Below are 25,964 nucleotides of genomic sequence, written 5' to 3'. Positions count from 1 at the left end.
AAAAAATGAAGATAGAATATTCTTTTACATAAGCACAGCGGCAAGATTAACAATAGCAAAGATCTGGAAAGGGAAAAGACTCCCAACCCCCGAGGAATGGATAATAAGGATATTGGACATAGTACAAATGGACAAACTGAAACAAAAAATAAGAGAGGGAAAAAATAAAACAGATTGGACAAACTTGACAAAATTTCTGATAAAAAGAAGAATGGACTTCGTGATAGACCTGTCTATCATATAAAATGGACCAAACGAAAAGAGACAAAGGGAAAACATAAATACATAGTCAACGAAAGGAAGAACTCCGAAGCCAAGATGGGAAGTTAAACTGCACTTTCTCTTTCTCTCTCTCTCTTTCCTCTTTTTCATGTTTATACCCCTATCTTGTTTTATGATTTCTCTCTCTTCAGACACTTTCCCATTTTCCTATCGATATATTGTTCCACCACTTTCGATGTATTACGTTTCACTATAAAATAAAAAATATTATGAAAAAAATATGCAAAACACACGACACCCCCTGACTCAGTCTTAAAGACTTTATCTTTTCAGCTTCTGGGAATATGAAAGACAGATCAAAAGAAACACACTGGGCATAATGGAGGTGGTGGATATGTAATTCATCATTGCTAATTAAATATGAAATAGGTGAAGGATGGTGGTGTAGAGGGGCCATCACAAATCTTGCCCCCAAACAAGGTAGGAAATATTAGTGATCAGTTCAGCTTTCAAATGTTTGTGTAGTGATTGAAACAAGGTCTTTAAAATTGCAGAAATGTGGCACATGTAATACTAAACAGCTTATGGATTTTCAAGAATAAACAGTATCAGGGAATGAGTGAAGCTTTGCCTATTATCAGTGGCCACATGAATATTATCTAGTTCAGAGGCTGCAGTGGAAAGATACCAGTTTCTCTGCCACTGACAAAAAGAGGGGCGGATGAGGTGAGATTGGTTTTAGTAGTGCTATAATTCCTAGCAGACGTTTCTGGGGCAAGAGGAGATTTAGAAATTCCTAAGTGTTGGGAAGCAGCTTTAATGTAATTAACTGAAATAAAAGGAGGGGTCAGATAATGGGGCAAAAGTTCCTCAGCCATAAAGTGCAGTAAAACAAAAACAGCTGGGCTGAAGTCATCAAGTCCTGCTCATTAAATCCTCTCTGGGGCTAATGGGTCTAGCAAACTAATTGGGGATACAATTTGAAAAAGGTACCACATAATTCCGGTAAATTTAGGAGGCGTCTGACATCCTCAGTAGCTTGAATATTGTTCTTTCCATGGCAATACAAGTTGGGCTTTGGTGAACATGAATAAACATTGAGCAGACAGGTGTATGGTACAGTAATGTACAGCAATATGAGATATACCCCCTTTTTTTTTACGATGATGTCAGCGTGACTTCTGTTGTGGCCATAAGATGTTAAGAGACATAATGTTTCACCCCAACTTGGAGGGATTTGCCTAAAAAAGAACAAAAATACTTCCTGCTGTTTTTGAACGTGGAGATATGAAGACATTGCTATAAAAGTAGAAAAACTGGGTTGCCTTATTTCTGCATCATGGCAGGGGGCTGCAACATAAACTCAAACCACAGGTAACTGATAGACTGATTCCTGAATGATTTGTGGACGAGCTGTCCTCTATGTTCAGTCCATAAGCTGATCCTGTTCAAAGCATATTTCTAGAGGGACTAAGAACTAGCTTGTTCAGCTATTTGTCCAGAAATAAAATTATTTCCACAAAGCAGATCAGATCATGTAAAATGTGTGTGTGTGTGTGTGTGTGTGTGTGTTAGAATGAACAATACCATATGTTTCAAGTAACAACAACAACTACTACTACTGCTACTACTACTTTATTCTTGTATCCCGCCTCCATCTCCCCGAAGGGACTTGAGTGGCTCACATGGGGACAAGCCCAACAACATACGTTAAAACACAGAACAATCAATTATAAACATTATAACTACATCAACAGTAAACAGTGAAGTAAGAGCATATTTTAGATCAATGAAAACTTTTCTAACAATTATAAATGACTCAGCTGATTTTTCAAACAGCACTCATTTTCTAGGTTGGGAAAAGTATTTATTCATTGCTAATACAAGCACATACAAAAACTGTAGATGGCCAGTTCCATATTAAAAGAATATTTCCCTTTCACTGTTACATAAGGAATGCCTTTTCTGAGACAAATATATGCATGCAATGTCTCCCACCATGTCACCTTGAACATGACCAGTCTTGTCTTTCAGAGGTTAAGTAGAATCAGGTCTGGGAGGTACTTTAATGGGAGACTATGGGGGAGTATCAGGGACCATTAGATAGGGCTTTAGAACCCTGCCAGACATGAACCGCTGCTAATTAGAGTTGCCAATATTGGACTCGAGAATGCAATAATACTCTGATTTGCTACAAGGCACATTTCTATGTAGGAATGAAAAAGAGTATGTTTTGTTTCCTTTACAACTGCAACTTAATTCCCTAAACATTAATCCAAGAACATCTGTCCACCTGTCAGATCAATGGCAATTTACTTTACATAGCTACTAAGTTAAAATTAAACTAATTTTTTTTGTATGAGTCAGTTCTGAGTCCCAATTATCGTGAGCCTTTTGAATCAATAGAATATATATCTGGGTTGGTTTAGGTTCCCACAGGTTGAATGGATCTTATCTGTTTGGTACTAAAACTGATTTACGCTGAAGTCTCCAGATTAATTCTGATTTGGATGCCAATACATTACTATAGTTCAGCTGCTGTATATTTCAGTTCCCTCCCATCCCTTTTGTTATGGGGATGTAATAACACTGCTGCACATTGTGTAGGTGAAGTATTTGGTCATTGAGGAAAATTATTAGTATAGTAGGTGAAAAAGCAATTTAGAATTCAGCATGCAATGAAACATAATGGGCTGGATCCAGTCAAACAGAATAGATACATATTGTTTACACACATGTAAACACACACATGCACGGACTTAAATTCTATTGATTTCAGTGGACCTACGGTGAATATAATTAAGGACATTATTGCACAAGGCTCTAAAACAGGTCTGGCATTGCAAACCCATCTCACTTTGAGCTGAAGCACACCAGGATAGCCACTTTACAGGCAGTCCCCAAATTACAAACATCTGACTTAAAAACAACTCTCATTACAAATGTGGTGAGATAACAGGAAGTGAGAGGACATCTAACCCTAGGAAGGAAAATTCACTAAGAGTTATCATGGGAAAAAGGTGTCACCACTGAAACTTTATCACCAATCCTTGCTTCCAAGACAATCCATTAAAAAAAATCCAAGTGTCACAGGGACAAAAAGTGAGGTGAAATCTTCTAAACGGGTACAGACAGCAAAAAAAAACCAAACAAACAAAAAACAAAAAAAAACACCTCAGAGGTGTTAATCCTTTCCTATGCTATCCAATACAAAACAAAAATGACAAGTTACACTTAAAAATGTACATGTTCTGGCTTACATACAAATTCTACTTAAAAATAAGCCCACATAACCTATCTTGTTTGTAACCATGGGACTGTCTGTTCTCTGTGTACTGTAACACCATTATAACTCAGTGATATTCGATTTTTCACCAGCAATGTCCTCCTGGTGGAATAAGCAGAAGATCCCCGGACATTTTCAGCTGAATAGCAATAGCTTTTAGACTTTGGAAGTTCCTAGGAATATATTTTAAGAGGAAAAGTTTGTTTTTGCTCTCTCAGTATTCTTCTATTATGGATAAAAGAGGCAGTTCAGACAGAAACAAAGGAAACTCCCATATTATCTTGGGAGAACCAATACTTCATAGTGCTTTATTTTTATGTCCCCTTCAATACATTTCTAACCTAATGTGTAAATCCACCAAGCACTTTTCTGGCAACAGACGTCTGCTGACTGTTGCTTCCAAAATTATTCCACTACTATTTGCCCTTTGTTGTTATTAATTAATTCCAGTCATTGTACTTAGACATAATTTTTCCTTTAGAAAGCTCATAGTGACTAATAGGGGAAACTAATGATGGAGAACCATATGTGTTCATGTGTGATTGCTGTAACACTGTTTCTCTTCTGGGTCTGCATGGTATCATTAAATGCATAAGGAGAGCCCTGCCAGGACAAGATGTGGAGAAAATAGTAGAGCTGGGAATAATGTATCTATAACAAGTTACCTTTGGGGAGGTAATACAAGCATAATGAATACACACTTCAAAAGTTATATGATGAGTGGGTCTGAAAATACTGGGCTGTATATAATCAGAAATATTTCCCAGTTATGTTTTAAGGGTGTTTGGGGGGCATTTCCAGAGATTCTCAGGGGGGAAAAGTGTTTTTATGGTATTATCTTATCAATTTTGTTTAGTAATGAGCAATAAAATGAATCATGAAATATGTCTTTAAACTGTAAATCTAAAATTTGCTTTGGTATCAAGTTACATAACAGAATCCTTTTTGAAAAGGAAATTGTCAAGTTCTGGGCAATAACTGTGTCTCATTGTGGGTCTCCAAGCAGATACTACTGAGAATTAAATGGCCTCTAACATTTGAAAACATATCATACCTTGCCCTTTTCCTATATGTCTGGATCTGTCCCCAGATAAGACAGTGAAGCTAGCATGTTTATACTTGATCTATTAATGAAATTACAGATCTGAACAGAAGGGCCTAGCTGAATAGCCATGTTGGAAAGTAGAGATATCATTGTGTTTGCCTGCAAATTTTTCACTATTTATTTAACAACAGCTATAGAACTAGGCACTATGTGGAGGTCAGAAATATGTTCCTGACCAAAGAGCTTGCTGACTTTGCTAGATTGAAAAGATGGGAAGCAAGAGAGATTTGGTATCGACAACTTTGTAGTACTGGTAGAGGTGGAAGTACAGGCAAGATGAAGAAGAAAGACTGCTAAAGAGAACAGTCATAGTGGAAACCTTAGAAAGAGCAGGTGATAAGGATTTTTTCTATGGCAGAAGGCACAGAAATGAAAGTAGTAGGAAGTAGTGGGGCTTGTCAATAGACATTAAATTTAAATAGATCACAGGGCAAACTCTGGGCATCAGAGGCGCGGTCTTTAGCCAGGGTGAGGGAGAGCACATAAGCTGCAGCCCCTCTCTGACTGTTGCCTTCTCGTTTTCATTCCAGTTACTACCTTGATGGCCGAGTGGCCAAGGTGACGGACTTCCTGAAAACGCGCCTGTTAGACACACTCTCTGACCAGATCAGGAAAATCCAGAAAGTGCGTGAGTGAGAGGGATGGCTGGGGCAAGAGGGCAGCATGGCTTTAAGGGTGAAGAGCTTTTACTATGGAGAATGGAACTTGGGTTTGCTACATCCATATCTAGACAGGCCAAGCAGGGGTTTCACTTGGGTCTGACCTGGCTACTTCTCAACCTTCAAGGAATCTGGCTTTCTGGTAAAGCCAAGGGAGTCTGGGAAAGGCATGAAATCATGCAGGAGATACTCAGTGGAGATCCACAGTTCAAAGTTTGCTGAGCTCCATCACCACAATGATATTGAGAATGGACAGAGCTTGGGAAAGTGGTCATACTGCCTCAGGAATTGGGGGAACTCTAGTCTAAAGAAGTAACTTTTCCAATTCTGGGAGCATTTGTTATGGGCTGAGACAGGCTATAGGGATGTCAAAATATCAAGTAGGATATTGTATTATCTGTTTAGCAGGCTCATCAAGACAGGAAGGGGAGGGGAAAACAGACCTGTGAATAATAAAGACACCAGACAGTCATTCCTTGACTTATCTAACAGTCCATAGTTCTCAGGTCAGTGTATAATTTAGGGAACATTGTGAACTTTCATGTAGAGCTCAGCATCAGTGGCTGTGTTTCTAATGAGGCTACCTAGCTGGAATGTTTGATTCATTACTGATTGATATTAAACTGCATATGTTTCATAAGAAGCCAACTTTTTGCCTTGATCTGAGGCAAGATTTTCAACTGGGCTATCGGGCAAATCCTAACAAGAGATGAGTTATTCTGTTAAGAGAGTTGCAAGCTTTGCAACGCAAATATTGGGCCAAGTTAAAATGATGAACTCCTTTCTCTCTCTCCTTCATTTTATTGCTTCAACACATTGCCTTCAGGTAATGAGGCAAGCCCTGGCAAGTAGCCAGACCTTCCAGGCACGGTGTCAGCTCTCCTGTGCTGAGGCAGAAGGGGCTGTAAACTGGCAACCTTTTTGCTCACTGATGTCCTTTTGTTTCCTGGCGCCATCATGTCCTGGGCACGTCTGTGCTGCCAAGATTTGTCTTGTGTTACGAGGGCATTTCCCAGGCTGAGATTTCTGATGTCAGGCTCATATCTCCATTTCACCACTTCAGATGCTCAGGAAAGTACCAGGGCCAGCTTGGTCTTGGAGTCAAGGCCTTGTGGGAAAGATTTGCCCATTCAAAGACTTAATATGCTGCTAGCATATGTACAGAAATATGATAGCTTTCCTTCAAGGCTGTGGGTGGTTTTTTTTGTGTCAGGAGTGACTTGAGAAACTGCAAGTCTCTTCCGGTGTGAGAGAATTGGCCATCCGCAAGGACATTGCCCAGGGAAGCCCAGATGTTTGATGTTTTACCATCCTTGTGGGAGGCTTCTCTCGTGTCCCTGCATGGGGAGCTGGAAATGACACGGGGAGGTCACCTGCTCTCCCCAGATTCAACCACCAATCTGTTGGTCAGCAGTCCTGCCAGCACAAAGGTTTAACCCATTGTGCCACTGGGGCTCCAGAGGTTATGATAAGGATTGTTTTATACTTGCTATCCTTGCCATATCTTATTCTGAGAGCACATGAGTCACTGAAATCCTGCTGGGCTTAAGGAAGAGCTAGGAGCATCTATATTTTACAAGGTCTTTAGCTTTCTCTGCCAAAGAGTGCTTCTGCCTCACCAAACTTCAACTATCAGAATTCCACGGCAGCGAGTCATGTCTGTTAAAGTGGTATCAAACTGCATTAATTCTATGGTGTAGACACATCCCTAGACCCTGTGTGCTATGTGGGCTAGGCATTGGATCATTGTTGTCTAACCAGCATGTTGTCTTGCATATGACTGTTACTGCTTTAGTTAGTTCAAGGCAATTGTAGATAAAATATATGTACAAACACGAGGAGTTAAACTTATCCTAGCTCCATGCTGCCCGTATATATGTTACACATGAGTGAAAAATGTATTTTCTATATGCACATTATATGTGTGAGAAGTGAGTCTCTGTTTCAAGACAACAGGCAAGCTATTAGCATATATATTTAAAGATGTTGCCAGATGAAGATGCAAAATGATTGACTTTTTAAAACTGAAAAAAGCCTGGTTTTTGTATTTGCTGCAAATCTAATGTGTTTGGTGTGATGCAACTTGGCCAAAAGCAATGGCATAAAAAAGAGCACATACACTCATGTAAATACATTATAAGATGCTAGACAAAAAATGAATTTTCTTCTCTAGCTGATTGTGTGATGTTTAGATGGGTCACACAAACAAAGGAAATAAAATAAGTACTGAGTCAGAAGATCCTTGAGCATTTAAAGGCAAGACAGGCTGTAAATCATGTAAGAGCTGTATGTTAAGGCAAGATTATAACAGCCAGAAGAAGTGTGTGAGAACTGAGTGAACTGGAAGGCAGAAAAATGACAATTATATATAGCCTTATTGTATCTAAAAATGTCTTCCATCCTGTGCTCTCCAACTCTATGACCTCATGAGCTATGCAGTACCAGGCAATACCTTTGTGTTAACTGTCAATCCCAGCATATCACATTTTATAGATATCATTTCCTGCAGAAGATTGCTGACACTGTTCTTTTATTTTGAAAATAAGGCTGTCAATGCACACGTGCCTGGAAAAAAAATTTGGCTGGAGGGCATTGGAGCCACCTCTGAAGGAAGCATCACCAACCTTTCGGACTCCTATGCTGCCAGTTTTCTGTGAGTTAACCCAGTGAGGGGCGCAGCTGGGTATTAATCAATATGTGCCTTGATGGTTGTAGTTCAAGTTGCCAATTTCCTTCCTAAGGGAGCGTGGCCTGACTCATGTGGATGACTGAATTAATAACTGGATTAACTGAACACTGATCCACCTTCCCTTTTGGGTGACTTCTTATTTTTCCTAGAACATAAAAGGTTGAGACTCATGAGTTCTGTTCTGAATTCAAATTGTTGTTTTATATACTAATGGTTTTATTTTGTATTGTACTGTGTGTTTATTTTATGTGTTGTTTTAAGCACCTTGTGCCATATGTAAGCTGCCCCGAGTCCCTTCGGGGAGATGGAGGAGGGGTACAAAAATAAAGTTATTATTATAAGTTTTTATGAGAGTTGTGGACCTCATGTAACCCCATGGTTGCTTTTATGCCCCCCATAGGAATTGAATTTTAATTACTTCTAGCCCCACCTCACCCTGAGCCTTTGCCTCAGGTGGCAAAAAGATGAAATCAGACTTCCGGTCACCTTTGATTTTATTTTGTGGGACTGATCTGTTCCCTAAAGGATCATGGTTTGGGAAAATAGGTCCTGGATACTCAAAGGTTCACCACTTGCTATAAGAATAATACAAATAATATTTGTAGGTAATATACCTTTGCCCTTGATTACCTTGAATTGTGTGAAGTTTGCTTCTGAGTAAACATGGAAGCCTTCTATGAACTAAGCCATGGTCTAGTAGGGTTTTTATTTGAGAAAGTATGAATTTTATCCTTTTTTGCCATAGAACTCACAGCAAATTTAGGCAGGTCACTTAATCTGTGACTCAGGCCCCTTCTACACTGTCATATAAAATCCACTGGATTATATGGCAGCGTAGACTCATATAATCCGGTTCAAAGCAGATAATGTGGATTATCTATTTTCATAATCTGGATTATATGACAGTGTAGATGTAGCCTAAATTGCTTTTTCCAGATCCTGGAATAAATGTGTGTATTACTATGCTTTGTGGATAAGAGACATTGTGTTTAATATAACTTGTTTCTTCTATGTATGGCAGTGTAGACTCATATAATCCAGTTCCAAGAAGATAATGTGGATTTTCTGCTTTAATAATCTGGATTATATGGCAGTGTAGAAGGGGCCTCAATTACAACTTTTTATCTAGAAATAGGTTTTATAGTGCTTAATGGGATTTATTTTAAAATACATATATACACCACATAACTTGCAGTTCTTTGTGCATTTATGGAACTGTGCATTTTTACATGGATGGTAGTGAATACAGTGGGATTTACTACTGGTATAAGTACAAATTCTCAGTAAAATATTTCCACCAGCAACATCTGTTTACCAGTGAACAGAAAGAAATAGGAAACTTTGTCTGGAATGTAATACCAGTTAGACAATGGAAAAGTTGCCCAAAGGTTCTGGAATGTTCTTTCCTACTGGAACTTCTTAAGGAGTAATTTTCAAGATCTGGGGAACTGAGCAAGTACAAGACACAGAATTTGTTAAAACCCTTTTTTGCTCATACAGTTTAACCACATTTCTTAGGTGCCCTTCTCTAAAATCCACAAGGGTCTTCTGATATTTTGGTATTAAATGCATTAAGATGTTTGCTTCTGTGAACTGCATCCCACTTGATCAGATACATCTGATAAAGTAGATAGTATCTACAAAAGTTGACAATATCCACAAACATTTATGCATAATATTTTCCCCAATATATAAGGTTGTGTGAGTTTCTGTGTTATTAGGTGGCAAAGACAGCTGAATAACCTCTGTAGAAGCCTCTTAAGGTAAAGATCTTAAGTGTATCAGCAGCACTATGCAGTTACCTATATATACACATGTATAAGTTGAGTGCAGGTTTGGGGGCCAAATTATGTATTTTGATGACCCATGAATAAGTCAGGGGTCATTCAGTAGAGAAGAGAAAGCACCAATGCTGCTTCAGGAGGCCACCCACCCCTGGCCACTGCCACCATTTCTCGACTCAGTTATTCAAAAATGCCAGAAGCGGTGCCAAGGTAGAGAGTGTAGGATAGGTCCGTGCTTCTTTAAATTCTCTTGAGACTTGTTAAGGTTTTGTCTTTTGCCCCATTGCTCAGAGAAGGGGATGGTTGCTTTTTAAAAAAAGAGTTAAGGTACAGTACTCATAATGATCTGTGGATAAATCAACTTAGTTTTTTTTTGGGGGGGGGTTGATTTTTTGACTAAAATTTCTTGATTTATACTCGTACATGAGTATATAGAATACATCCTTTTGATACCACTTTCACGACCATCTGCAGAAGTGATGTAAGTTACAGAATCTAGATCATGCATCCTCAAACTGTAGCCCTCCAGCTGTTTGGGTCTCCAACTCCCAGAATTCCTGACCATTGAACAAGCTGGCTAGGGCTTCTGGTAGTTGGAGGCATAAACAGCTGGAGGATGCCAGATCTGGATTATTGAAATACCAAATTGGGGGTATCTAAGCATAACTTTAAAAAATATTTATTAAGCTCAGGATATACGTAACTCAGGATTTATCTTTTCCAGCAGCCTAGTCACACTGTTGATTCTCCCTCCGCTTTCACCAATTTATCCTTGCTCATAGAGTATCAGATTCACAGTGGACGTAGAAAGTTTCTTTTTCTTGTATAGCTCATATGCAATTATGAATTTAGAGGGTTTCACATCTCAATGTAGAGGCCACGAGGCTACGTTTTGACATTCTTATTAGCTTACATTGGTTGTCTGGTCAAGGAATGACTGTATTTTCTTCTTGGAGTACAGGAAGGTGATGTCATGGGTTGCAAGCCTCAAGGTGGGAGGTTGGAAAGAACAGTCTTGGCAAATTTTCAAATCTTCAGTGAAATAAAACAAGGGAATTGCATGGGGTGTTTTCGGAGATAGAGTTCATGCTATTAAGTCTACAGAAAAAGGAACCATTGGGAACATAGGGTTTGACATGTTGGAGACAGTTTCAGCAACAAAAAGTAGTGGAGAAGCTTGTCCTTTTTGAACAAGTTCACTTCCTGTCTGCTGGTGAGGAAAGGTTGGCAACTTTGGCTGGGTTGCCTAGCTGAATGTCAACATGCTTCTTAGTATTGTTATCTTAATTTAGGTTAATACTTCTGCCTAAAAGTGAAGTGTGACACTCAACACTTACCTCTAGACTGCAGAATGCTCACAGAGAACAGTCTAGCTTCAGCAAAAGGACTTAGAAGCCCGCTGCCAAATAGCAGAAGCACCCATCTCCATGTTTCTCTTACCTTTGAGAAATAGGAGATACGTGGGACTTTAACCAGTGGTTAGCAGAAGAGCTCTGGTCCCTTTGCTGAACAACAGTCCAAAATGCACTCACCCCACTGAGATTGGCTGTTGGGCAGGATGAGGCAGCAGATGCTTGATACAATTGTTGATGGCAGCTTCCTCCTGGACTTCTCAGTCATTTCACAGCTTGTCCTGCATTCTCTATTCTTGCATTGTCCAGCTATACACTAAAGCAGACATGGGCAAAATCCAAAACACTTAATCAGAACTTGTGGTTCTTTGTGATTCTGATAATAGTTATTCAAAAAGAAAGTTTCTATGGTGCTCATGGCCTCAGGACACACAGCTTTTGAACTACCATCAACTTTATTCCTAACCTGGAAGCTGGAGAAGGGACAGGAAATACCATCACCAGTGGCAGGTGATGGTGTCCATATGTGAGGGATAATCAATCTATTCCAAGTTTGAGTCACAGGTTTAAAGGAGCAGTCCAGAGATCCCTTTAATCTAAATGAGTGCAACATATTGGAGAGCTCCAAGTGGGAACTAAAAACTGGAGCAGATTCGCCATCCTGTTGAAATGGCAGCCATCCATTGGCATGGTGTAGTGAACCTTACCTATTAGGCTGGGAATGAAGCCTGGGTAACAGTGAGTGAGGCAGGCCTCCATTTTGTAGAGGAATGCCAGGCAACCATCTTGAGTGTGGTTAGAAAGGGGGAGGAGCTTAGAGAGAGACTCCTAGGATTGGCCAGCCAGAGCAGAGGGGAGGAGCAAAGTCTTGGAGTGCAGAGGAAAAAAAGAGCTCCAGGGAGTTCAGTTTTGGGGTTTGGAGAGGAAACAGCAGTTTGGAGTTTGGAGGGTGTGTGTGTGAGAGAACTGAAAGCTGTGAAACTGACAGGCTAGGTCAGGCAGTTTGGATCTCTTGGGGAAGATAAGGGATTGACTCTCACTACTGGGCTGGTTAATAGAAGGACTCTAGGTTAGAGTTAATTAACAAACCAGGGGAACTTGTGACTATTCTTAGCAAATAGAGTGAGGGTTTTTGTGACCAATAGATAGATTGGTTGGTTGGAACTGTTTGAAACTAAGTGAAGTAATCTGAATCATACAACTAAGTTAAGGTGAAGAACGTCTATAACCGTTTACGCTTTTGTACCTCTCTGAAGTAATCATTTGCCTGTTTTAAGAAAATAAATTTTTATTCTCTTTTCAACTTTCAAAAGCCTCCACAGTGTATCTTTCCATCAAGAAGCCTTTATAATAGTTCCAGCAATACAACAATAAAATACCACAGAAAAGCCTCATAGTGAACATCAGTTTGGGAGCCAGGGGTGGAAACAGTGTGGGCAGGGAATGGGAGAAGCTTGCCTCGGATACATTTAACAACAAAAATCCTAAAGACATTTTAGGTTGGCGGAAGCTACCATTTTAAAAGAAAATCTAAAATTAAATGGTATACCCTCGCCTCTCACATACGTGTGCTTATGTGTGCGTGTGTAGAGTGGGGTTGTAGTACGTTATAATTGGCGGTGGTGTCAGTGCCATGATATATTTGGTGTCTTCCCCGCTCATTTGTTATAATTGGCTCAGCTCCTTTTTTATATTGGTGGCAGCGGTGGGATAAAAAGATTCCCCCCTGCCTGAAGGAGCCTCTCCCCGCTCTTCCGTTATACATGGTATTACATTTTGAAGCTTTAAACCACATGTACTATCCAACCTAACCCCCTGCCATGCAGGAATACACTCAAGGCACTTTTCATAGCCTCTGTTTAAAAATCTCCAGATAAGGTTTTTAAACCTCACCACACTCCAAAGTAGAATATTCCAACATTCAACAACTCATATCAGTGTTTGACTGCTTTTTGTCTTTGCCCAAGAATAGTTGCCATTTTTTTTTCGTGTCAGGAGCGACTTGAGAAACTGCAAGTCGCTTCTGGAGTGAGAGAATTGGCTGTCTGCAAGGACATTGCCCAGGGGATGCCAGCATGTTTTGAGGTTTTTACCATCCTTGTGGGAGGCTTCTTTCATGTTCCCGCATGGAGCTGGAGCTGATAAAGGAAGCTCATCCGCGCTCTCCCCGGGTGCGATTCGAACTTGGCAGCTTGCAGATCAGCAGCCCAACCTTCAAGTCACAAGGCTTTAACCCACTACTCCACCAGGGGCTCCATAGTTGGGGGGAAAAACAAAAAAACAAAAAACAAACAAAAACAAAAAAGCCTGTGATGGCTTCTATTTTTTACCACTAAAATACAGGGTGTGTTTGAGTCTATAAATTACATTTGTACAAACTTAATAAAACATTTTTCATTCTAGTTTATTCATAAACTATTCTGAATTATGTATAATAATGAATATTTAGCCGACCTATTAAAGATTAATATGCATTTTAAGGTGTTTGGTGTGTAATTATATCGTAGTCGAATTCATGTCCCAGTTGGTAGCTCCGGTTACACATTTTAACATCTTGAGTGAAGAATCTCAAATAGGGAAACATCTGCTCATTTATATGTATTATATAAAAAATATTTTATTTAACCACAGACAGGAAATATAATAACAAAATAATCAATTACCAGCATTTATTCAGAAATAATAATAAATGGAAAAATACACATGGCAATTAAATCCAGAATGGGGCATGTTACAACCAGGAATTCTCATATACCTTGGAGATTTACAAATATATGATTGAAGTGGTTCTTCAAGTGCATAACATTTAACTTTGATCCATGAAAGTATATGTCACAATATACTTGTCGGTTTTACAAGTGCCACAGGTCTCCCTCTTGTTTATGGTAACTTGTACTACTGAGTACTTCACTATAGTCTACACCAGCAAAAGACAGGCCCCCAAAGTTTAATTGCTAAGGGGCTTGCAGTTTTTCAGTGCCAATTGAATACTCCAAGGCTGATGGTAAATATATGCTTCAACAAATCAGTTGACTTGCCACTTTTAGATAACAGCAGGTAAAGGATTGTGTTGCAAAGCTGTGATGGAAATCTAGAGTTCCAGATCTTTGTTGCCTTGATATAACAGTAATCCATTACTTTAATGTTACATGCAAACCAATCCTTATGTATCCCTTCAGTAAGATGTATGCACAGGTTCTCTGAGTTTATTCCTAAGTGTGTAAACAGGACTGCAGCTGAAAGGAAAATAAATGAATTTGAACATAGAATGATTTTCTTCCTGTACGATCGCTTTGCTTCTCTCCAACCTCAGGGACTATCACAGATAGTAATGGAATTAGTTTTCTGGCTATCACTGAAGATTTCAGCTGGGATCTATATAATTGTGTGTGTAGTAATTCCAGCACAGCCTTTAATGGAAGAAGGAAAATGTGTATCACTAACCTTTTCCCCCAAAGTAGTTTTCACCAGATATATTCACAACAGTCTATTGCATTAACATCTAACTTTTGAAAACCACTTGAGTTTCTCTTGCTGAAAAGACTGTGGATTATCAGAGTGTAGGCAGGATAGGAAACCCAATATAGTGTAGTGTAAAAATCATTCAGCAATTTAATTTTCAAAAATTAAGATACAGATCAAAATTAATATACAAACCAGAACTTTATTATCTACTGAATTTTGCACTTCTTCAAATTTCATAATACCACTTGATAGCTCAGCATATGCATTTAAGTGTTTGCTTTGAGAGAAATGGACTTCCTGCACCCTGAGGCTATTCTGTGTCCCTCAAGGTCCAGTCTTATTTTGCGAGGTCATGGGATCCAAAAGTTTGTGTCCACATGACCACTGGTGGGTGCTGTGAAAATATGCCTGCATACATTGTGGGGTAAGGACAGTGGCAGACTGACCAGGGTGTCAGCTTGCCTAACGGCAAGCGAGTCCCCTTGAGCAGTATTGTATTTACAGTGAGTGTTTACTGTATATTGCCAGTAATATGCACTATATATATAGTAATTCCTTTAAAAATACATTTATTTTGCAAGAAAAAAAATCCCTTTTTACTTATGTATTTTTTAAAAAATCATTTATTTCTTATAAAAATTAAATAATAACCTTATAATTGTGGATTAGCTCTCTTTCTCTTTTGGCAACCAATATTTTTAGACTTAGTCTTCCATTGGGTAGGGACTACAATCATCACTTTCCTCGAGGGGGCACTATCCCTAGCCCTCAATCTTTGGCTATTTTTGTGCATGTTTATGCATTTCATCCACATTGCTATTCTCCCTTTTTTTCTTGCAAAATAGAATTGACCCTTTATCTTTGTATTTTTTATTTTTCTGGATCTGGTTATTTATGGATTTGATTAAAAAGTGTTCTCTCTAGTAATCTCTAGGTTCTCCATTGTGACTCTGTGTTCAATCTCCTCCAGTCATGCTGGTGGACCTAGGGATTGCTAAAGAGAACTCCTCTAAGAACCCCTAGGTCCCCAATGTGATTCTATGTTCAGCTTCCTGCAGAAGTTGACATAGAGTCATGCTGAAAGACCTAGAAATTCCTAAAGAGATGTTCTCTCAGGTAAAGAAACTGCAAAGCCTTCATTCACGGGTTTTCACTTTTCATGGAGGTCCCAAACCCCAGTTAATGTGAAGAGCTGATTGTAGAACTATTTCAAAATATTTTTTTTCGTGTCAAGAGCGACTTGAGAAACTGCAAGTCACTTCTGGTGTGAGAGAATTGGCTGTCTGCAAGGACGTTGCCCAGGGGACACCCAGATGTTTTGATGTTTTTATCATCCTTGTGGGAGGCTTCTCTCATGTCCCTGCATGGAGCTGGAGCTGGAGCTGATAGAGGGAGCTCATCCGCACTCTCCCCGGGTGGGATTCGAAGCTGACAGCTTTCAGATCAGCAACCCAACCTTCAAGTCACAAGGCTTTAATCCACTATGCCACCGAGGGCTCCTTCAAAATAATAAAAAGGGAAGATAATGAGGGGAACTCAACAATTAAAGCTTGCAATAGCTGACATAATGAAGGGCAACTAAGGAACAATTTATTGGTTGAACTGAAGAAGAAGCAATAAAAGGGTCAAGAGCTACTAGCAGAAAGGTTATAATTAAAGGCACCGTGATTTTGAAAACCTCAGTCATGATTTGCCAGTCCATGTTGGGCACTACATTTTTAAATACCACAAAATAATAAGAGGGTAACACAGAAAATAATGGGTTACAGCTGGTTGAAAACAAGGTTACCTGGATTGACCATAAAAATAGAGTAAAGAAAATATGTTATTTTCTAATGTAATTACAACTATATATGTCCAGCTCATTTACTTAGTTCTATAGGTTATGGTAGTCCAAGCATTTTATTTCACCTAATCTATCTCATGGGAAATTGTGATAGGGAAATTCAAGAAGGGCCAGGGTAATATGCAGTGAAAAAAATCAATAGTAGGCTAATAGATCTGGAGCAGTCTTTCCCAGTTTGGTTTTCTCTACAAATTCTGGACTGTTTCCCATCATTGCTAACTACTACTTGCCATGCTTTCAAGAGTTGATGGGAGCTTTTGAAGGGCACCAAGGTAGGGAAGGACTGTTGAGGAATAGACAGGCTTTTCCCCAAGAAGCTGTGAGATGTGGTCAGAGTGAAGGATATTTTTGGAGGAAACCAAGGCCTGTACTGTCTGAAAAATTGTTTTTTATCTTCCAGGTGGCTGAACGCCCTTGGGATGCTGGCCAGTCAGGGAATTGATGTGATAATGCGACACTCATTTTTTGACCATGGGCACAGCCATCTTGTGGACCAGGACTTCAACCCCCTGCCGGTAGGTGTATGGCTCTACATCCTGCACTTTCTGAACTTCCTCCTTCATTAACGTGTTTATATTCTGTCTTAGCATTCCCAGTCTTTTTGGTTTCCTGTTCCTTTGCTGTAAGTGCACAGTATACTGTACAGACCATTTTTTCTCCAGTTTTATGATTTACATACATTTCTTTTTCATGCTCCCTTTTTCAGTTCCTGCTTTAAACAAGTATTTTCTTTACCAGTAGTATTTTCTTCACAGGACACAGTGTCTTAGTCTTCTTCTTCCAATCACATATTTATTCCAGCTCCACCTATCTTCCTATGTCCCTATTGTCAGAGTTGTCTCTTTATCCCTTTCAGTGTTGTTAAGTGTGCACCAAAACACCCTTTCTCTCACCGCCCTCAACTTTTGCTCATCTCCTTGATCCTTCCTCAGCTCCTCTCACAGTGTCTCTGCTGTATCAGTCTGGGTTTTTCCTCTCTCCCTTTCCTGTTACCAGTCAGTAAATCAGAGGATTTGTGCTTGACTTCTGTGCCCTTGACCTGTTCTTCAGACTCTTGGCTGCACCACAAAATGATTTCTTTTTTTTTAAAGGGAAAGAAAGGGAAAAAAGAAAGAATAATCTATATGCAGCTAAAAATCCACTGCTCCTTGTGGCCTGTTTGAACTCTGCTTGAAAATACATTTTTCCAGATTGGCTTCTTTCAGTGCTAATAGGAGACATTAGTTAATGTCAGGCTTAACATGTTGAAAGCAGATGGGGCAAGGTTACCTCTGGAGCTGGAACGTGGTCCACTATGAGAGTCTCTGTGGGACTCTCATGGGGTACAAAAGAGTGAGAGAGCAAGGGGCTCCATGGGGGGCAGCAGGCAAGCTGCAGACCCCCCGAGGAGGGCAGGGCAAGAGAGGAGGTTTGGTGCCCTGAAAAGAACTGCAGAAACAACCAGGCTAAGGCAGCCAGATCCTTGGGGAAAGACTAAAGAACCAGAAAAACAGGGCTGAGCAATGTTTAGATTTATGGGAATGAAGGTGAAAGGAGTTCACAACTTCACACAGCAGGACAGTTCCCTTCAGTTAAATGCAAACCCACTCATTTGTAGCTCTTCAAAAAGGCTGAGGTTGTTGCCCTTTCAAGTGTGCAAGAGCTCTAATAAGAAAACCGTATGTAAAAGATCTTTAAAAGTAGCAGATTTTCTTTTAATCTTTTTCAGTCTACACCTAGCAAGTGGAACTTTTGGCAGCACTGGAAAGTGCTGGATCTCCCCAGCTAAGAATTTACAAGCTTGGTCCAGGGTACCAATCTGAGAGACACTGCCAGCAGGCTCCAGGAATGCAGCATGAATATCTGGGAAGCAGAAGGGAAGCCATGAAAATTGAGCCCAATCTGTTATGAACTGTGGATTTGGCATTCTTCTTCATTTAGTCTCTAGGAGATATTGGGCTTCTTCAGTTGTCTCTCTCAGTTAATCAATTGTTGGTTCTGGCTCGATTAGCTTCAGGCATCAGGAAAATGTATTAGAGATGTCTACCTCCTTTTAACATTGCTTTTGCCCAGTTTGTTCTCTGAGCGCTTCCTTAGTACAACATTTCAACACGTGTGTGAGATGCATGGAAGCATTCTCTAATCCCAGCTCAGTCCCAGAAACACTGAGGGGAGGAATACATCTCGGAGGGTTGTCTGTTTCTTGCTCTAGATTCAAACGGGAATAACAAAATCTGCCTAATAACTAGGGGATAGGGAGGAAGTCAGGGAAGAGAGAGAATGTATGTTGCAGATATTTATCAGGCTCCCAAAGGATACATGTAGAACAACCTGTGTTTTATGGAGCCAACTAATATTGCACCTGCTCTCACCTAATCACTGCAATGTAAGTACAAGTTGAGCATCCTTATCTGGAATTCCAAAATACTCTGAAATCTAAAATTGTCCACATTGGCTGACATAGTGACACTTTCAGTTTCTTATGATTCAAGTACGCAAGCTGTTTCATGCAAAGAATTATTACAAATATTTTATAACAGGCTATGTGTTAAAGGTATATATGAAACATGAATATTTAGACTTGGGCTTCTTTTCTACAATAGCTCATTGGGTACGTATATGAAAATACATATTCCAAAATCGAAAAAATTCAAAACATTTCTGGTCTCAGGCATTTTGTATAACGGAAACTCAAACTGTAGCTTTTAAAATTTATTTATATAACATTAGGATACTAGTCTTTGCAATTCTGGAGTAACATGAAATTAGGTCCAGAATTTGAAAAAGTTACTTTTGTGGATTGTAGTCATGGTAGCTAGGCATGGGTAATAGTGGGGGATATAATCCCCAAAAGCACTTTTTCTGCTCTCTGGCCCAAACATTGGTCCATTTAGCTGCTAGCCCAGTATGCTAGTCACACTAATGAGCATCAGCTATCAAAGTGTAAAAGCAAGATGTTTTCTTAACTTAATCTGGAAATACTAGGAATTTAACATGCATGGAAAATGTTTGCTCTACAATGTAGCCACAATCTTTCTGCAGTATAAAAGAACTTCCCTAAGGTGTTACACACATTTCACACTACTTCTACTATAGAAAATACTCTATCTGTGCTTCCTATTCTCTGGCCTTTACAGTATATGTATCTCCTTTTCTTTTTCTGCAATCTTTTATTCTTTTTTGAGTGAGAATATTTTCTCCTGCCCATGTCAGGTAAGTTGCTAGAGGGATGTTAAATGATAGCAATGGTAAGGCTGAGTGAGACCAGACTGTGAACTTGGGCTGAGGTGTGGCGTCTGCTCTTTTCCCGTGGGAGCTATCAGGGAGATGAAAGCGGCTGTTTGGACCTGTGCAGGGCTGCTGGGATGTGAAACTAAATCCTCCCACTAATTCAGTGACAAAGACTTTTCCACATGCTGTCTTTCTGTCTTTCCTTTGTGCAAACTTTCAGATGCTGAGAGAAGCAACAGCATCAATCACTGCCTTGGCCTGGCTGCCCATCAGCTGGCGATGAGCTTGGGCTGGGTGCCCTGCAAGGGTTCAGTTCCTTTGCTTTCCATGGCAGATCCTGAGCAGCTGAAACAAATGCCCTAGCCCTACAGATGCTCTGATGAAGTAGATGCTATGATAGCTGAGGTCATATGGCTCATCTCAAGTAGCTTAGAAATCCAGAGGATAATTCTCCCTGCCAACACAAACGTCTTTCAACTCTGCTGCTGTTCAAGATCAAACAGAAAATGCAGCATCTTCAAATACCACCCATCTTCTGCAACTATATATTTTGTAATGCAGTGAGATAGTGCTTTCTCTGATGCTGCTACATAGAAGAGTTATACATCTGTAAGTTGTTCCATAGGAAGAATAAACAGCCAAGTGATTTGCAGAGCTTAGAGGTGTTACTTTTTTTGGACTACGGCTTCCAGAATTCCCTTGCTAGCCATGCTGAGTGGTAAATTCTAGCAGTTGTAATCCAAAAATAACTTTTCTGAGCTCTGGTGATTTAAACCCGTGGCCTTTAGGTGGCCCTGCAGGATGCTGGCCTGTTACTACTCTGGAAACAGAAATTGCCATAGTAGCAGTAAATCCTGCAATATGTGCTTGCTCTACTACATCAATTAGATCTGCATCTCTGGTCACAAAGAGTGACCCCCTTCCCCCCCCCCCCCCACCCATTGATAGATATAGAATGAATTGTTCAAAGCAGCCAAGGAGCCCTGACTGCTGATGGCATTGAACTGAGTTCCTATCTATGTTCAATGTCTGAACTCTGTCAGGAAGAGGTGATGACAAGAAATAACTCACTTATTCCTCTTAATTACTGAACAGACCGAGACTTTGCATTCTTCCTTTCTTTGCATTCGCAGTTGCGGCTGGTGGGGACGAGAGAGAGGGCCTTCTCCGCTGTGGCCCCCCGCCTCTGGAACTCACTCCCGAGGGAGATTAGACAGGCCCCCACCCTCCTTGCCTTTTGAAAAAGCCTTAAAACCTGGCTTTTCCAGAGGGCCTTCGACGACTAATTTTTGGGGGTTGACTTGTCTGTCCATTTAATTTAATTAGAGAGTGTTCTACCATGATTATTGATACCTTGCTGAGTACTTCTGCCATGAAGCTACAGAAGCCCTCTATTTCGGCCTAGAACTGTTTTATCTCCTTGTTTTTAACATGTGATGTATGTATTGATTGTATGACTGCTTTTCATGTTTGATTTTACAATGTGTAATTTGTCACTGTTTTTATTATTGTTGTGAGCCGCCCGAGTCCCCTCGGGGAGATGGGGCGGGATATAAGAATAAATTTATTATTATTATTATTATTATTATTATTATTATTATTATTATTCCTCAGTACATACCAGCAGCCAGCAGCATGAAATCCCTTTCCTTAAATATCATAGTAGGGCTTGGCTTCTTTCTGGTGTAGTGTTTTGGGTAGTCTGCCTAGTTTCAGTCTCTATGATACACCACAACACTTCTTTCCCTACATAACAGCCCGAAGAATCAATCCAGACTAGGCAGAAGTTTTGTGTGGAGTCTATATAGTGAAAGCATGGACAGCATTAGGGTACTAGATGGGAGTTGTCTTAAAACAGGAGAACCAAATTGTACCCACCCCACACACACAATATGTCTTCTTTTTATCATATGCAGGCCAACATGGTGAATGAAAATAGTTGCATTTCTTTTGGCCATCTCTTTGGCTGAGATACAGCACCCTTCCCTGAAAAAGGAATCTTGGGTGTGCGAATTCTAGGAGGGTTCTAGGGTATTATAGTAATCAAGTTATTGAAAATACATCAACATTTTATTTAATTCAGGAGGTATGGGGGCATTGTGGACCACAAAGGTGGACTCCAGGGGCTGCAAGCTTTCCTCAACCTACACTTTCCCCATCCCTGTCTTAAAGAAATATAAGCAACAGGGAAGGCTTCTTTGGGTTGCTCAAGCATGCAGAGTTGTTTGTAGAGAACAAGGCCATCTAGGCATGCTTTGGTCACAGTTACTGTGCAGGAAAATGGACATCCATACCAAAGCTGAAGGCAGCTGCAAATATTTTGGGGTTGACTTTCTTCCACCAATATGTACTGGCTCAAGGAAGTGGAGGCACAATCTGTATATTTAGAGTTCCAAAAGAAAAGCAAACCCCCTTAATTTCTCTGTTCTTCTCATAGTTTAATTCATATCCTGCCTTAAACTTGTTCATTTTGTGAGTCAGAAATCTTCTGCCTGATGGCAGGGGGCTGCATCCACTGCATTAAGTCAGAAATAAGTAACACTTAGCCAGCACAGATTCAGCTCATACAGTGTTACAGAAAGATGCTACCATACTTTGCAGAAAGCAGTAAAATCTTTCTCACACCTCATTGGCCTTATAAAAAGCAGCAACACCATGCCTTATTTACTAGCTACAGAGTGATTTTGGCAAACTCTTTTTCAATTCTACCACATCTTTTATTCCCATAAGTTAGAGTAATATTTTTCAAAACTGATGCAATTGGTGCCAGAACATGGTGACTTCTGATTCTCTAATGGTTACAGCATTACCTAACCCCAGAGCTGAGAAAAGTTACATATTTCAAGTATAGCCCCCCGAGTCCTCCAAACAGTAGAAGAATTAAAGTTCAAAAAAGTAATTTTTAAAGCTCAGCAAAGCTCTAAACATGGTTGATCACTGCACTGTCCTTCCAATAGACTCATGATGGCGATGAAAATTTTATTTGTTTATATTCCACTTTTCTACCAAACATGAGGTGCAAGGCAGCTAACAATATAGTTAAAAGCAATACAGATGCAACAACTTCAATATAAAGTTATTTTTTATAAACAAACGATTTATATAGTTAAACAAATTAAATAGATTAAAACCTTAAAAACAGAACTGTGCAGCATTAAAAGCTCACCCCAAGCAGTTTCTCAAAGCCTGATGGCATTGAAAAGTTTTAATTTGCTGGTGAAAGAAGAACAAGGATGTGGTTATGGGTCTTCCTAGGAGAGAATTTCAAAGTCATGTAACAGCTACTAAGAAGGCTCTCTCCCTTGTTCCCATCAAATGAGCCTGAAAAATGTGAGGTAACAAAGAGAAGCCCTTCTCCAGAAGATCTTAAAACTCTATTGGGCTCATAAATGGAGATGTGGTCTCTAAATAGCTTGGTTCCAAGCTGTATAGAGCTTTATAGCTCATCTCCAGCACTTTGAATTGTGCCTGGAAATGGACCAGCAGCCAGTGGAGCTGATGCAACAAGAAAGTTGTGTGCTCTCTGTTGGCTACAATTATTTGTGCCAACTGAAGTTTCTGAGCACTTTTTAAAAACAGCCCCACACTGAGCATATTACAGTAATCCAAGAGGGATGTGACCAAAGCACGCCTAACAACAATTTTCTTTAAAATGCTTACATCTTTTAATTGTGTTCCAGACGGTGAAAATGAGTTTAGGACTGGAATTCTGTATTGTGCAGAGAATCCTATATGCACCTTGACTGGAAATAATAAACTGTCTGCCTCACAGATGCATCTTGAATGTGTCTTGTCTGCATATTTGTGGCTGGTGGCACTCTTTGTTGTTGGGCTGCATTTCATTTTCAGGCGCGAACATGCGTCTCTGGAAGGAACGGGACGTGAAGTGTGGAAAGCAGAACCACAAGTGACATTTTATGTTCCTCTGTGTTTGCCAGTAAAAAGCTCTCAGAGGGCTGTGAGTCAAGGGACTATTATACTTCTGCTACTTGCCAGGTTACAGCAACATTTCTTCACCATGTGGTTAGTGCACAATTTCACAGTCCTGGCCTGGTTGTAAAGTTGTACTGGGCCCTTGAGAATGTATCCTGTAATGGCTCTGCCAGGAGAACAGCATGTCTGTTTAACAGGACTGTATGACAGATCGTCCACTTCATGCAGTTTCCAGCACCTTCCATCTTTAAACACACCTGTGTGACAGACCCCTTGCGTCATCTTATCAAACTGCCTTTGGTGGCATTACTGAACTCATTCATTCTAGAGCACTAAGGTCCAATATGTGACAGACCTTATGTCTTTTAAACAGTTATTGTACATGGGAAAATTGGGCCAGGTGCGGTTTCTTTTAGCAAAGGAAAACTGTGTATTCCAAACATTCTGCTTTCTACTTAGATGTTAAAAATAAAAGTGTTCTATGTAGTATTTTTGGAAAATAAAGATGTTGCTTCATGATATATAGTTTTGGACACAGAGTTTTTAAACAAGTATGGTTGACATCCTGGGCTTCTCTAAGGGTCTATCTTTGGAGTAACCCATCTACCTTTTTTCCCTCCGGCAGGATTACTGGTTGTCCCTGCTGTACAAGCGTCTTGTTGGGCCTAGAGTACTTGCTGTGCATGTGGCTGGCCTGCAGAGGAAGCCTCGCCCTGGCAGAGTGATTCGTGATAAGTTACGCATCTATGCTCACTGCACCAGCCACCATAAGTGAGTTATTGTATTACTGTAAACAAGTGCTTGATGGGAAGATCAGGGGCATAAGTGACTAGATGACTCCAGGTTTACTCAACACTGGCTTCATCCTGGAAAGGGAGATGTGAGTCTTTGTAGCTGTACCTCCACCTTCCAAAGCAAACATGGGAAAAATATTTTTCTTCAACTGTCATTATCTCCACTGCCCGCCCCCCAAAAAGCTGGTATATTGTAGTCACAAAGGGCAACTGTTCCTGGGGCCCTATACCTGCCAACTATGTGAGAGATGGTTCTTTTTTCTCTCCCCTTCTCAGCATTCACTTTGTACAATTCAGCATCCTTCCTTGCTCAGGTTGAAGGTGAGGAATGGCTCTGGTGATGATAGGGAAGAGCTGTAGCTATCTCTGGGCCTGGGGTGAAAATCTTTGTGACACAACTCCTATCAGGTTAAGATTAAGGGAGTGCATTTCCCCCAGGATCTGGTTTCAGTGACTTCTCTCCTGCACCCTCCCTCCCCGTTGTCCTGCTCGGGGCACCCAAACTAGCTAGAGTTTCTGTGATAAGCCTTTTCAAAGCATCCTGTGAGCGCCAAACCTGGAACTTCCTGCACACACAGGTCCCTATTGTTACCCCTTCACGTGGCCCACATGCTTTCAACACATCTCCTCCTCCTGGAGGGAAACCTGCCTAATGACTGACAGCTAACTGGGAGTTGAGACAGGGACAGGTGAGGAAGGAAGGACAGTCAAGCACAGGTGGGCAGCCTCTGGCACCATTCTGTGCTTAGGGCAGTTGGAAGGGAAACTGCATTTCACAACTACAGAATATACTCTCTTGGTTCGAACATTTCTGAAGACATCTTTCATATTTTCTTTTTTTAAAGAGGATTACCAAGATAATGTGGCAAACTTTAAGTTTTCTAAATATTGTTTCCCCGAGAAATATTTATCAGTTCGTTTTTCCAAATACAGATTGTGGGATGTACCTAAAATCATCAGAACTTGGGAAAAGATCCTCTTTGAACTGCAACTCCCAGAATCACCCAGTCAGCATGGGGCTGCTGATTGTGGGATTCTGTCACCCAAAGGGTTATTTTTCCAGGTCCAGTTTATGACTCTGACTAGATTCCTTTGCTAACCCATTCTCATAGCTCCACATTACTGGAGAAGCAGGACAGCATGCACAGTGAGAAGGACAGAGACTTCCAGTTTCTCTTTATTATGCTGCTGAATGTGTTGGGGCTATGCTCAAGCCAAAAATTCCTTTTTAAAAGAGAGATAAAAGTCAAGGGATGTTTCAGGACAGGTCCCTGAATTAAAGTGCAGAAAGGTCTTCACGCTGTTGCCCAGTTCAGCTAAATAAAAAGGATCACAGCTCTGAGTGCTGATCCATACTCAGTTCCATGTGACTGGGATGAAGACCTATTATAGAAGTCAACTGCATCTTGAGAAGTATGCACAAAACACACTTGTTGCTCCATTTCTCTTACAGCCACAGTTATGTCCGTGGTTCCATCACACTTTATATCATCAACCTTCATCGGTCCCGGAAGAAAATCAAATTAGTGGGAACCCTTCGGGATAAACTTGTCCATCAGTATGTGCTGCAGCCCTATGGTCAGGAAGGACTACATTCTAGGTGAGCACCATTATCCTGA

The 25,964-nt window shown here is 40.3% G+C and overlaps 1 protein-coding gene across 2 annotated transcripts in view; it reads left to right on the top strand.

Annotated features, from left to right (window-relative positions):
- Positions 1-25,964, top strand: part of hpse2 (heparanase 2 (inactive)) — a 180,450-nt gene that overhangs the window by 145,160 nt on the left and 9,326 nt on the right. Inside the window, exons 7-11 of one of the 2 annotated variants that reach the window (XM_003218456.4) lie at positions 5,144-5,237; positions 7,819-7,925; positions 16,809-16,923; positions 24,177-24,322; positions 25,799-25,945. In XM_003218456.4, the coding sequence (XP_003218504.2) occupies positions 5,144-5,237; positions 7,819-7,925; positions 16,809-16,923; positions 24,177-24,322; positions 25,799-25,945 (609 nt within the window). The remainder of the gene's footprint in view (positions 1-5,143; positions 5,238-7,818; positions 7,926-16,808; positions 16,924-24,176; positions 24,323-25,798; positions 25,946-25,964) is intronic. The other variant, XM_016992159.2, reaches the window with a different exon arrangement.

This window comes from Anolis carolinensis, chromosome 3 (genome assembly GCF_035594765.1).
Source record: "Anolis carolinensis isolate JA03-04 chromosome 3, rAnoCar3.1.pri, whole genome shotgun sequence".
Classification (NCBI taxonomy): domain Eukaryota; kingdom Metazoa; phylum Chordata; class Lepidosauria; order Squamata; family Dactyloidae; genus Anolis; species Anolis carolinensis.
This window is presented reverse-complemented; position numbering and strand designations above follow the sequence as displayed.